Source organism: Gouania willdenowi, chromosome 10 (assembly GCF_900634775.1).
Source record: "Gouania willdenowi chromosome 10, fGouWil2.1, whole genome shotgun sequence".
NCBI lineage: Eukaryota > Metazoa > Chordata > Actinopteri > Blenniiformes > Gobiesocidae > Gouania > Gouania willdenowi.
Window position 1 is genome coordinate 39,921,324 of NC_041053.1, and position 14,325 is coordinate 39,935,648.

Consider the following 14,325-nt stretch of genomic DNA (forward strand, 5'->3'; position numbering starts at 1 on the left):
GAATATACTGTACGGGTTCATCCATCGGCCTCTGCTTCTGTACAAGGATGAAACACCATCAGTGCCGCTCTATTAATAACAATCAGCTGGTTTTTTTTCCATAGGGAAGAAGATTCCCCTGAGCTTTACGGTTCAGTGTTCGGCTAATATGATTTATAGACACAAATATCTTCCTCCAATATACAGAATAACAGCAGGCAGTGAAAGTGAAACAGAACAAGGCAGGAAAACCACGCTGAAAGTCTCAGAGGTGCCATGTCACACAGAACCCTTTTTAAACTTGCTTTGTTCCATTATATGCGATTGAAAGCAGATGGCAGCGTAAATTATGCCACAAATGTTATTTGATCATTTATTCTCCATCTGTTCCAATCCTGACGAATCAGATTTTAATTAAAAATGTTGCTTAACTTTCTGAAAAAATGCTAAAACTTTGATACAGTCTGAATGTCTAGAGTACTCATTTGGTTTTAATACTTTACTACAAAGGGGATTTTCTTTTAAAGTAGAACAAATATATCTTTTATTCGATTCATTTGCTTGTATCATTTGAAGCAGAGCCTAAAACGTGATGAAGAGCGTCAGGAAAGCTAGTTATTGTCCAACTAGCTGTTAGCATGTAAACAAGCTAGCAGCTTTGTAGCAGAGCGTGACCGAGCGAGTGCTAACGTGATGCTAACACAGCTAAGGACACCAGTCTGGGGTACGTTGAGCCATAGGATAAGATTAGCCACCCCTTGTTGCTAGGAAACGGTTAAAAAAACACTGATCATGTGACCACATATTTAGGAGGAAGACATTATTTCATTGAGTCTGTGAAGGTAAGAGCCACATGGGTAAAGACATTTATTAAAAAATTAAAAATAAAATAAATTCACTCTTGAACGTGAAATTTGTCTATCGTAAGTTTCATGAGAATTGTGTTTAGACCAAAATAAATCATTTGTTTTATACATCAGTTGTGGTATCTATGAGCTACAACATGAGGTCATGAACCTAGCTTAAACTGCACCATTTTAGCTGTGGGGACTAATACCTTCTAATAAAGGATGGTCAAGAGAAAAACGAGCAGGTTGTTGAAGAGATATTTAACGTAGAGATCTATCTAAATATGCAAGGTCCTCTCCCAGAATTACTGCCAACCAGCCAGCTAGCTAACAACATGAGTGTCTTCTGTGGGCTGGGGATGAGATCCTGCAACAAGTTGAGGAGTTCAAGTACCTCAGGGTTTTGTTCACGAGTGAGAGAAGGATGGAGAGGGAGATCGACAGGTGGATTGGTGTGGTCTGCAGTGATACGTCGTGGTAGGGTAGGGAGCTGAGCCAAAAGGCTAAGCTCTCCATTTACCAGTCAATCTTGGTTCCTACCCTCACCTACAGTATGGTCATGAGCTTTGGGTCATGACCCAAAGAACTTGGGTACAAGTGGCTGAAATGAGTTTCCTCCGTAGGGTGGGGGGGCTCTCCCTTAGAGATAGGGTGAGAAGCTCAGTCATCCGGGAGGGGTTCGGAGTAGATCCACTGCTTCTCCTCATTGAGAAGAGCCAGATGAGGTGGCTCGGGCACCTAATCAGGATGCTTCCCAGAGCACGTCCCTCTGGAAGGAGACCCAGGACACGCTGGAGAGACTATGTCTCTCAGCTGGCCTCGGGATCCCCTGGGGAGAGCTGGAAGAAGTGGCCAAAGAGAGGGAAGTCTGGGCTTCTCTACCAAGGAAGCTGCCCCCATGACCTAGCTATGGGTAAGCAGCAGAAGACAGACATCATTGTAAAGATAACATTTTACCAGGAGTGGCTTGGCTTGAGTTGTTCAAAAACCGACAACATATCATGCTCCTTCAGCACTTCTTTTGGACATGCTACATTATCCAAACAGTTATGTTTACACTCATTCTGTTTATTTGAAGGGATGCACCATATCCCGAAATATATGCAGATATATTAGTTAGGGACAAAACAATGATTGCCTTGATGTAGTGATACTAAATATGAAAAATGACTCATCTTACCCCAGTCTCCCGCCTCATGTCTGTATACATCAGCTCTGAGCTTGACAGGAACACTGTTTCTATGCTCAGTATGGCACATTTCTATATTTATTCACCATTAGGAGCTATAAGGAATGAGTTGACAGCAAATGCTGCCAAAGCAAACATTCCCAGTGCATTTCCAGGTCATAATAGAGACCCTGATAAGCCTCAATGTGTGGCAGCGTAGCTATCGTTGCTGTCAGATTTAAGCTGGAGCTCATGGGAAGGACAGCGTGAGGAAGGTGTGAGTTCTGCAGTGCAGAGCATCTGTGTTTGCTGCAGTCACGACAGTCTGTCCCACAGAAACGACCAAAGCAAGGACAGCACGCTGGGAAAAAACCATCATTGTTGGATTAACAATGGATCCCAAAATAAACACATCATCACACAAATGATGTGTTGTACAAAGCCTACACTTTTAGACAGAATACATTTGAAAAACTGAACCTAAACTACGATTTTAGATAATTTATTAAACAAGAGTACTCAGAGGACGCTAACCACCAAGCTAACGTCTCTTTGCCAGATATTGGCAGTTATCTGGATCATTGATCCTGATCATGGTAACATGATTATTCTTTTTAAAGGCTTGGAAGAAATTCTGTCTTCATTAATAACCACTCAGTTTGGTCCAATTGACATCAAAGCAATCAGCAGACACCTCTGAAGAAGACTGGCAGTTGACATGTCAGGATATCAAAGTGAATTTCCTGAAAAACAGTTGTCTAAATAAATGAAACCATAACATATTATTCAAAAAGAAGACAAAAGGAACTTGCTGTCTTTTTACGTCGTGACGTCATCTTAGAAGGTCTTAAAAGTAACGAGCTCATTTTTCAAATGTAAGGAGTAGAAAGAACAGATATTTATTTAAAAAAGTTAAAAAAATAAATACTCAAAGTACAAATACCAGAAAAAACTACTTACACACAGTAACAAAGTACTTGTACTTGGTTACTTGTTACCTCTGCTGCGTACCTAACTATTGTTGCCGAGTCATGGTTCAAACACAAAAGCTTAGCAGAGTACTCTTGCTGTGTGGTTCAAGTCACCTTGTACTTGCATATTACTGCTGAGTTATTGCTGAGTCATGGTCAAGTGACTGCAGCGTTTTTGCCTAGTAATGCTTTCGACACCTCGTGACGCTGAAGACCGAGTCCCTGAACAAGTTCAAACCTTTGTAAACATTCCATTAAAAGTAACGTCAGTGACGTTAAAAACCAACACGAGCACAAAGACACTGTTGTTCATTAGGGTTTTATTTTTTGGAGGCAAATCAATGAATATATGTACTTTATACAGTATATGAGGAGCACATCTCTACAGTTTCATAATGTAAACAATCTCTGAAGAGAAATGTATTCAGTTTAAAAGGAAGCCATAGTCTTCTGTTTTAAACTATTTACATGAATTAAAATATAATTTATAACATCGGACACTTCCGCTTCTATGAAACTAGATTTTAACAATTCAAAAATACTGAAATGCCTTTTTTTTCGCCACATTCTCAAGACACATGAAATCACACAAAACAGAGAAAGAGAGAGAGAGAAAAAAAACACCATTTAGAGACATCCAAACTAAGTGGCGCATAAATAAAAAAGAAGCGCAAAATAGAACCCAACATATGTAAAAATATAAAATCTCACTAGCAGTATTTTATTACCTTGTGTCATTTTTTTTGTTTTGTTTTTTACCAAAAACTAAGTTTTAAAAAAAGAAAACAATGATTTCTGTGTATTTGATAACCATCAAACAAGGAAATTATTAATAATTAAAAAAAACAATGTATGCCCTTTATGTCAAAGTCTTTTCTTCCACTAAAACAAAGAGAAAAACAACTCCCACACATTTAGCAGATGTGACAGTTTCTATTCCGCACTAATTGCCAGTGTGACGCCACTGTTACCATTGGGTTTTGGTGTAGCGGTACAAACTGTTGCTGCTCACAGGTGGTGACACATCGCCCGTCTTTGCAGCGACTGCTGGGAGATACGCTAAACTCAAGAAACAAAGGAAGTGACACGGAAACGAGTAAGTGCATTTTATCGGTCCATGGCATTGGAAACGTGACGGCTGAATTCGACATCATTGTCGAAAAAGTCACATTTTCCTGCGAGACTCACTCTTTTATTGTTATTGTATGGTTTGTTTTTTGGTAGACTTGCCTCTGACTTTTATTGGTTTTATTGTGTTTTTTTTTTGTTCTCGACACGATGAGGGAGAGTAAAAGGTATTGCATTAAGATGAGGGTTGGTTCCCTTTGAATTTTTTGTTTCTATTTTTTTTTTTCCTTTTTTCATTGTTTTTATTTTTATTTGGATTCATTGACCTTTGACCTAGCACCTAGACCAAGAGGACAAAGGTAATATGTTGAAATGTGTCGTGTTCTCAAAACACGCAGGAGAATGATCAACATCAAAGTTTTCTATAAGAAAGTATATAATCATCTAGATATCTACACAACCACACAAATATATATATATTCATATATATGTATATACTTTTTTTTTTATTATATGGCTATTGAAAAAAGTTGAAATCATGTCGGTACTCAATAATACACCACGTGGGATTGGAGAGAAGGTAAATAATGAAAGCTTGTTGTAGCTTCTTTCCCCTCGATTGATTTTTAAGGCTTGCCATGATGAACAGCAGGTTAGTTTGATGGAGATTCCCACACAGGGAGTGATGGACACTGTAGAAATCCCAGCACATTATCTACTCTCAAGCTACCTACATATCACCCAGGACGTTGCATTTTGGTCGTAGTAGTTAAATGAACTCAAGTAGGTGCACGTCCACTGCAGAAACCAAGAACTTTACCAGGAACTGTCAGGAAATGTGTAACCAAAGCTGGTAAAAGTTCCTGCAAGTCAGCATTGATTTAAAAGGGTTTTAAAGGTTTAAAAGTCCATGTTATTGAGTGTACCTATTGCTAATGCCTCTAACTAATCCCATCCACAAGGAGAATAACAAACAAATGCATTCTTCCCCTGGAATGTAAAAATACAGCTCTTTATCTGCTCACGTTATCGTCTTTATCAACAAACAGCCTTTGATAACAAAAACGAGATAGAATTAGAAACTTGCTTTTATCATGACTGGTAGTTGTTTCAGAAGAAAAAAAGAGGGACGCTCGAGCTAAGCTACATTCATGATCCAGTGCTGTGTAGTTGCGATGGCTAATGTTTGCTAGCGTGCTAGATACACAGTTGACTTGTTGTGAGTTCAATGGAATGTGCTCCTGTTGTTAACACGCAGTGAAAACTTGGAGACTGGTTTTCTCAGTAGTTGTAGAAGCGAGGAGTTAACATTCATATTTTCAGGTTTAGATGATACACCATTGGAAAGCATGTAATCTATTTTTTTGTTTAGGACACTTGCAAGACTTTTTACCAGCTTTGACGACGATTTCTACCGTAAAGTTCTAGTTTTGGCGTTTTCTACACTGCGGTTTCTGCCGCGAACGATCAAATATGTGCACTTTTAGTTTTAGTTAGAGACTTCAAAACGTGGTGGCATACATCGACGGGCCAGGGGGCGAATACCGTCTCAGGGTAAAGACTACCCCAAACAAACAATTCTTGGTGATTTTGGTGGACCCCGGTTATTGTTTTCCTTCTCCAAACCATAAAGCTGTAAACTGGGATTTCTACAACGTCAACCTCAACATGTATCAACTCCAAGAAGTTCAAACCAGCGACAACGTGTCCATTCCTCCCACATTCCTTTACCAGAGTCTAGCTTTGGTTCTCAACATGTCAGCCATCGAAGTGAGGTCACACCAAAGGAACGACTTTCACTGAGACGAAACCATTGTGAGGCTGTTTCACCAGACTACACCGGTGCAACGTGTGTGTGTTTGTGTGTGTGTGTGTGTGTGTGTGTGTGTTTGAACGACAACATTCTTGCTGTACTTTGCTTTTCTTTTTGGTTGTTTTTCTGACCTTTCCGACTGCTGGACATGATTACTTCAGTTTCTACTGAAAGTTGTCTCACTGTATTGCATTTGAGATTGCTTTTTGGGAATAAAAATAATAGTCTCTGCTCCACCTTCTGCTGTATACACAGCACGTAAAGGGATACGTGTGTCTCTTTGTCTTTCCTTCAGTGTTGAACTTGTGTGAAGTCATTTTTTCCCTTCTTTTACTTCCCCTACTGAACCAGCGACTCATCCAACCTGACCAACTTCTATCCGTGACCCACCACCTTTAAAAAACACATTACATTTTATGTTCACAATGAGGCATAGTGCTATGTACACATTATATATTTATATATAATTTAGTTTTTTAATATGTAAACCAGCACATTCTCTCACATTTTAGTAGTATACATACTAAGCACAAATATTCATTCAGTTGTTTGCCATTAGCTAAGTTTCTTTTTGAAAGTTGACACGTTGGATCTTAATCAGTATGTATAGCACTAAATATAGTTATTTTTATTTAGTTTTGGACATCAGTGAGCCTGTGGACGCCCACGTGCTGTTACTCCTGCTCTAAACACTGAATAAGGCGCCTTTGTACGTAGTGTGCGTTTCTAATAAAGTCAAAGGAGAATCAAGTGATGTAAACATTCAGTTTTTTTGTGTTTGTTTCCAAGGGGGGTTTGATTTGATACAGAGAGGACGAGGAAGAGCAAGAGGATAATTGGGGTATCTGAGGAAGACCTGGGTCTGGGAATCATAAACAGACAACGGACGGTTTAAGTTGGCGAAGAAGTCGGGTTGTGTTTATGCCGAATTCCGAGGTGAGGAGAGAACAACCCTGAGGAAAACCACCAACCATTGTTTTCCAACTGCTTTTCCACTCCTCACCCAGTCAGCGGTACGCGACTTCAACACGAGACAGAGTTACGCACGAACCTATGCTCCAGACTCCAATGATAGACAGGCACGCTAACGGGCCACGATGTGGGAGGAGACAGAATGAAGACGGAGAAAAAGATTAGAAGTTACTTCCTGCAAAACGGCCTTAATGGTAGGATTAAAAACTCCCAACACAACACCACCGACACTACCAATAACTGCCCATCAATTGAGGAAAAACCTCTGAAACAGAAAACAACAGTGAGGGACTTACAGAAGAGGAGGGGGGAGAGCATCCAGACAAACATTAAAAAGACAGGGGTGAGGTAGAGATGCTCGTTTCATTTCATACCGTACCTCCCAGAGGAGAAGCCCCACTTCGGGTCCACTCGTCTGTCTGTTTTCTCAGCCCGTCCCACGCTTGTTCCCTGGCTCTGTTTATGATCTATTATCACTGTTGGTTTGGGACCTTCTGACTGACGGGCATTGGATGCTCTCTCCCTTTTTCACAGCGTGCTGCTACCGGCTGCCACTGCGGTGTAAACCAGGCGCTTCCTGCTCACACAGTCTAGTGTATGACTAGGCAAGTGTACCAGTTTGAAGCAAGTGCCAACAATTACATTCAGAACCATGGATACATTCCTTTTGAACATCAGCTTCTTCTGCCTCTAGCTAGGTCCTTTGGTGCACGAATCCTCGTCAATCGTCTAAAACAAGAAGGAATAGCTGAAATATTTGACACTTCTTAAAGAAATTCAATAACCTCAATGAAGTATCGTAAGTACTGTATGATGCTTTAAGTTGTGGCTAACTTTGGGGTAGGGGGTGTGAAATGTTTTCTTGTATTAAGTTATATACAGACTTCATGGGAATGAGATCTTAACGCAGAGTTTTGTTTTTGGTCATTTATCAGAGAAGTCTATGAAGTGTTTACAAGCTGGGGTTAGTTTAAATCAGGGGAGTCAAACTCATTTTAGTTCAGGGGCCAAACATGGAGCAGTTTGATCTCAAGTGGGCCAAGGATTTTATTCTGGAAAATGAGTAATTTCAACATTATTGTGCCCTAGTTGATGCATAAAATTCAAAATATGTAAGAAACCAACAATATCCAAGCGATAAGTGATAGAAATCAGTCCCAACAGGGTGTTCACTTTACATTTTCTAGATTTTGTGATGTCATTTATGTCATTTGAGAATCGTGAGGTTTTTTTTTTTTTCAACACTAAAAATGACTGCAATCATGGGATTTAAGCACAGAAAAAAACGTGAGCCCCTGCAAAATATCGTTGTGTTTTATTTAAACAATGATTCGTGTTTTCTCTGTCATTTTTTATTTTCTCCTGTGGGCCAAATTGGATGCTTCAAAGGCCTGGGTTTGGCCCCCGGGCCATGAGTTTGACACAGCATTTTACCTGTTGATGCACCCGTACAGGGGCAAAGCTTCATTGCAGGGTTGAACAATGGATATTTCTTATTCTAACCTTGTAACTTGGCTAAAATGACTGAAAAACAAACACTTTTTTGAAGAGCGTCAATAAACTGGCCACTAGATAAAATGCAAACCAGTTGAACGAGAACACAACGGCTGCTGATTTCGTCCAAAAGAGCAGGAATTTTAGTTTTTCGGAACGTTAGCTTGTCGTTGGTGTGTCAGAGTTCATCATACATATTTCATATTCATATTTCAATTTCTGTCCAATCGTTAAAAGTGAATGCACAACCCTTCAAAGCTGAGTTGTAAAGAACAGGCTAGCATCATTTCGCCCTCACCAGCATGGAAAGTCTACTTTTTAGCAGTTATTTAGTTAGCATCTCAGTTCAACCTTCATTAAATTTCGATAACAAGCCAGCAAAAACTCAAAAAAGGAGTTTTCTTTAAGGCAAAACAAACTTTTAGCTGAAATTTCAGTTTTTGGCTGTAAGCTGTTGTTCACAACCAAAGCTGTGTGTGTGGAAGCAGGAAGTGCCTGTTAAACAGAGGTCTGAGCAGCCGGTGGCAGCAGCCAAAGGTGAGTTATTATGATAGTGATAGAGGGAGTGGGGGGTGGGGTCAGTGAGGGACCACAGAGACATGTGCCTCCGTACAGTGCATAGATCAAATCAAGGAAGCACTACAAGTACAAAAGAAAACATGACTATTTTTTTCTTGTTCTTCATTTTAAATTTGTAAACCTTGTCAGTCAAAAAATGATTAACTGTTGTTTTTTATATTCTCTGTCCATTACACACACACACACACACACACACACACACACACACACACACACACACACACACACACACACACACACACACACACACACACACACACACACACACACACACACACACACACACACACACACACACACACACAGAGGTTTAAAATGGTCTAACATCCACAACTATTTGCGATAACAGCAGCGTTGCAGGTTGTATCAGGTCGTACGACAACACACAGGCAGACGCATGTCCCACGTGTGACCTGGACAAAAGGGAGGTTTTTTTTTTTTTTTATATTTTTTGTTACAAACAGGACACGCGCACACACACACGTAGGAACACACACCACGACGATCAACGCGACAGAAGGATAGCAAGGAGTCGCTACAGATCTCCCGCATCCGCTGGTCCACGACGGGGGGCGGTGGGGCGGACGGTGATCTCACCAACACAGACAGGAAGCAGCTTTGTTGTCACTGTGGTTCAGTGGAGAAAGTGTGTAATTATCCTTTGTGGTTTTAGTACCATTGCTATTAAAAGTCCTATTTTTCTCTATTTGTCTCTCATCGTGCCCAGTGGCTTCCTCGTTATTGAGCAGTATTCCTCTGGCAAAACAAACTTCAAAAAAGAAAAAAACCAAGGTCCTTACTGTTACTTTATCCCACCGATAAAAATGTAAACATTTTGCGAGGTTGCCTTGCATGGAGGGGCCGACGGGCCCGTCTGAGTCGGAGGAGGAGGTGTCCTGCTGCGATTAACTAAGGCTGGTCAGTAGGTGGCGCTGTTCTGTCAGCGATGCAGGGACTTCTGGGCCTCTTTCAGCAGCGTGTCAAAGTCCAGTGCATCGTACTTGCTCTTCACGGGACCTGGACCTGCCTCATCTGGAACGGAGATCAACAAAACCAGTCTCAGCGTCACACATGAACCCAACATGTACATCGAGGAATCTAGATTTGAAGTTTTGCTTATGGACTCTCATCTAAGAGGCTTCTTCACTTCTGAAACTGACTCGTTTGATTCACTTCCTGAAGAAGCCTATTGGATAAGAGGGGAAACGTCTTCCACAGGACCGGACTGGATGATCAAGAAGCTGCGCAGACGTCAAGGGAACCAAAACTGCAGCAATAGCTGAAAAAGCTAAAATGTTCAAGATAAATGTGAAGTTCTGAGAAAAAAACAGAACCTTATTTGGGAGATCTAGAGGTTCACAGCTAACCTCAACCTGATAACCCTTCCCTGCACAGATCAACATACATGTACCAACATCTCTTCTAGGGGCTCCAGTTTTCCATGATCGCAGAAAATGGACAGAAAAAACATTGGCTTTTAAAGCAAAATCAAGTGTAAAATGCTATAAGAGAGGGAATATACCCTCACATGCATGTTTTAGGACAAAATCAGACAGATTTGTACCAAAAAAAGGGAGGCCTAATGTGTAGCAACTTTAGCAGACGGACAAGCGTTGAATCTTGTGTGATTTCAAAGCGTGCATTCGATAAAATGAAATGAGTAACAGGCGGCAAACCATGAGTCGGCTTTGAGCCTCCACACAAAAACCAGAACCAAGCACCTGTAGGACTGACTTTGTGCTTTTCATTAAGATAAACTGCCGAAGAGCTAAAAAATACTTGGGCACACCGCTGGGTAGTAGTTTCCCTTCAAATCCTACATGTCCCATGATTCTTAGCACTTCTCTGTAGTCCTTGTTGTCCTGGGACGTGTTTTAAAGGTGTCGCTACTCTCGTAGTTATTAAAGATTTTTTGCTAAATGCTAACTTAATCTTTTAAAGGTTGAATTTAAAGTGCACTAGTTTAAACTTGGACTGAGGTCCATCTGTTCAGTAGTTGGTGCTACGGTGTTTTCTAATTACCGAGGTCTATGTAGCGCTTCCTCGTCAGCCGTCTGAGGCCCGCGGGCCCACTTTGGAGAATAGTCTCTCTCTCTTTCCAGTGCCGCTGAACTCCTGGCTGACGGATCTTTATCACCCCGCAGCGCTCCCTGCAAACACAGGACACAGTAGGCATTATGGGATGGCCAGCAGAAAGATAAAACTGTAGAAAAGGGGAGGGAACGACTGCTAAAGGTTTTACAGAGTAACCTTAAAAAATAAAGGATAAAGATATAAATATAACCGTAGGAAGGAAGAAAGTTTGTATTTGACTTTCTGTTTAAGGTCAGCTTTAACGAGACCTCCCAGGGACGTGTGTCCTGTATGAGGAACTGGATTGGACCAAAGCAGCAGCAGAAAAAGCCAAAGACTACAACCTTTTTATGGTGCTTTGTGTTAAAATAAACACGACTGCTTCCTAAAATGCTAAATCTTTAATTTTAACTGATGTTGAACTCATTTTTTCTGATATAATCTCTCCACACTTTTATCTCAGCACGCTGTTTTTACGTCTCACGCGCGTCGTGACCCTTAGAGCTAAAAATCCAAAATGTGCTGAGTCATCATTACCACAGAGCAGAGAAAAGGAAGGACACTTACTCATTGCAGATGATGACTTTGCAGTCCTCGGCTTTGCCAAAGACCTGGAAACGTTTCCTCAGCATGTTCTGGGTCACACTGCTGGGCAGGTTGTGGATGTAAAACACCTGACAGTTGTCCTGGTGACGGGAAACCATGGCAACGGTCAGAGAAAAGGACACACAAACAAACTTGATTCATTACGAGGACGGAAATAATCAAACTCTCAAAAACTATGACTGGGGTTTCATTCTCAGCGTGCTCTTATTGTGAAAGTCGTGCATTTGTCTGCAGAAATATCAGCGACCTTGGGATTATTTGTTGTCTCACTGAGCCCTGAGTCTTTTTCTGCCTCGTCCAGATTTGTCTTAAAGGGATCCTCAATTATTTTAAAAATGTGGGCTAAAATCTTTGAAATGTCCTTATTTTTAAATGTTTAACAAATTACATTATTTTGCCCCATACTCAGTTTTAAAAATGGGACTATTCAACAGTTTTAGAGTCTGTGGTCATTCGTCTTGAAATCATGTGATTGATGATGTCACACGGCCCCACTGCCTGTAAACACCCATTGTTTTCTATTGGAGTGAAACATTCAGCCTGATTTTTACATCATTTAGTAGCTTTGTCGGTCAAACTAACAACTTGTGCTGCTGTTGGTTGTTCTAAAAAAACTGGAAAAGTTAAAGATGTCGATGTAAACCACTTTTGTTTACAGAAAGAAGATAAAAACAGTTGTGACCCCATAAAAAAAATCTGTGACCGCAAGGGGCGACAGTTCCAACTCTGAACAATGAAGCAGAGAAGAGGAGCTCTCCTAAGGGACCTTAATGCTCCCTTAAACAGTGCATGGCTGACGCTCTGGTGGCTGAAGTTAGAGAGTGTGGAAGAGAATCTGTGACTCCGTACTATCCACAACAAACACAGCAAACGAGGATCCGAGTACCCCTGCATGGCAAAGGAGCCAAACATCAAGCGTTTCTCACTCCTTCCTGGTTTGTGCTCAAACTGCAGCTGGTAGGCAAATACTATGGCTAATATACATGCTAACGTTATCTGCAGTGGTAACATGTCTGTGTATTAAGCAGATCTGGAAAACATCAGCAGCACAGGACAGAGGCTCTGTTAGCGGGGGAAGACCGCTGTTGTGCCAAAATCTGTGAACCAAAAATATCTGTGACCGCAAGTGGTGACAGTTCCAAACCCCTGCGGCTTCTCGGCGGATATTTACTCTCCCTTAAACACGTTTGTAATCATTCTACAGTCCGCATTTACTTCACCCACCGGTGCATCATGTTTAAGAGGGAATAAATAGCTCCTTAATAGCCAAGAAGAGATTTAGCTATTTACTCCCCCTTAAACATGACGCGGTGAAGTAAATGCAGACTGTAGAATAATTACAAACGTGTTTAAGGAGGAGTAAATGTCCGCTGAAAAGCCGCAGGGGTTGGAACTGTCGCCACCTGCGGTCAAAGATATTTTCGGGTCACAGATTTTAGCACAACACCGGCACTCGGCTGCCGCTCAGCTCGGCTGTGGCTCTTGGTGACGTCATCGACTAGTCGATGTTGACTCGACCAGTATGCACATACATGGATGGCTAAGTTCAATTCCTTGATCCACACCAGAGTCCAGTTGCGTGTTCACATCTGGACTTTCCAGTGAATCCAACCATGTGCAGTCAACGCGAGCTAAAGAGCGCTACAGCATTTACTAATAACTGAGATTCTGGAAAACAGAGTTTTCACTGACCCTGAGTTTATAAAGTCATCTGGGGTTTAAAACTTCATTGAAATATTATTTATGTTGAGCTGCAGGATGAATGTAAATATGCACATTAGGCAATACTAAACAGCTAGTGTACGCATGGCTTTAATCTCCTGAGTAACGACTGCTTTGATCTGGGTTTTCTAGTTTGAAGCTTAGAAAAATAAACTTTTGGCTCCAACTCTTTAACTTCCAGGAGACAAAATGTTCCGTACCTCGTCAGACGTGGCTTTGTTCCTTTCGGCTTCATCGGCACAGATTTCTGAGTTCTCGCTTGAGGGGGAAATAAGAGGGAGAGAGAGAGGGGACAGTGTATGAAATAAGGGCGAGCAAGGGCTGAAACTGAAATGTCAGAAAGGAGGAAACTCTTTCTTTACACACTGCAGGATGGCATTTTAGTATTCTTGGTGTTTCCTCTCACATTTCTCCTCTGTTGGTCCCTTCATGACTGCTGACCTTTTCCAAGCAGCAATTGTCAAATGTAACTCATTTGCTCCCATATTTAATGCAAGTGTCATGAGATTTATCATGGGAACAGGAAATTATCATTACAATGTACAAAATGTGATAACTTATATTCATGTCAGCATTTCTATTAACAGCCGACATGAGAATTAAAATGACAACTTAGGTACATTTTTGTATTTAAGAGAACATTTTGTGCTTTTTTTCTGTAATTTTGTGCGTATTTTGTTATTTTGTACTGTACTTTTACTTTGAAATGACTCTTTGGACAATAACGGAGTGGTTCTTCAATAGGTGTTGGACAAAAAAAAATTGTTCTCCTAAGACGTGTGAAATGATCATCAATATGCTGAAGAGTAATATGCATCAAATGTTTTATTTTGTTTTATTTTTCCTTGTCCGCATTTTTATGTAACATTTTTCAGCAATTTGTTTACATTTTTGGTCAATTTCTGTGTGTTTTTGTTGTTGTTTTGAGTGTTTTTTTGTCATCATTTATTATGTTTCTCTCATTTTCTGTGTTTTTGTAGGTACTTTGTGTATTTCAGTTGTTTTTGTAGTCCTCTAGCGTGTTTTTTTGTG

General features: G+C 40.8%; 1 protein-coding gene across 1 annotated transcript in view; it reads right to left on the reverse strand.

The window, feature by feature from the left end:
• Nucleotides 1-3,269: 3,269 nt before the first annotated feature.
• The window catches only part of ppargc1b (peroxisome proliferator-activated receptor gamma, coactivator 1 beta), a 108,567-nt gene continuing 97,511 nt past the window's right edge, over nucleotides 3,270-14,325 (reverse strand). The window contains exons 9-12 of the mRNA XM_028459331.1: nucleotides 13,494-13,551; nucleotides 11,533-11,651; nucleotides 10,915-11,042; nucleotides 3,270-9,924 (exon numbers count right to left, since the gene is read on the reverse strand). Of these exons, the coding sequence (XP_028315132.1) occupies nucleotides 9,833-9,924; nucleotides 10,915-11,042; nucleotides 11,533-11,651; nucleotides 13,494-13,551 (397 nt within the window). The 3' untranslated portion in view covers nucleotides 3,270-9,832. The remainder of the gene's footprint in view (nucleotides 9,925-10,914; nucleotides 11,043-11,532; nucleotides 11,652-13,493; nucleotides 13,552-14,325) is intronic.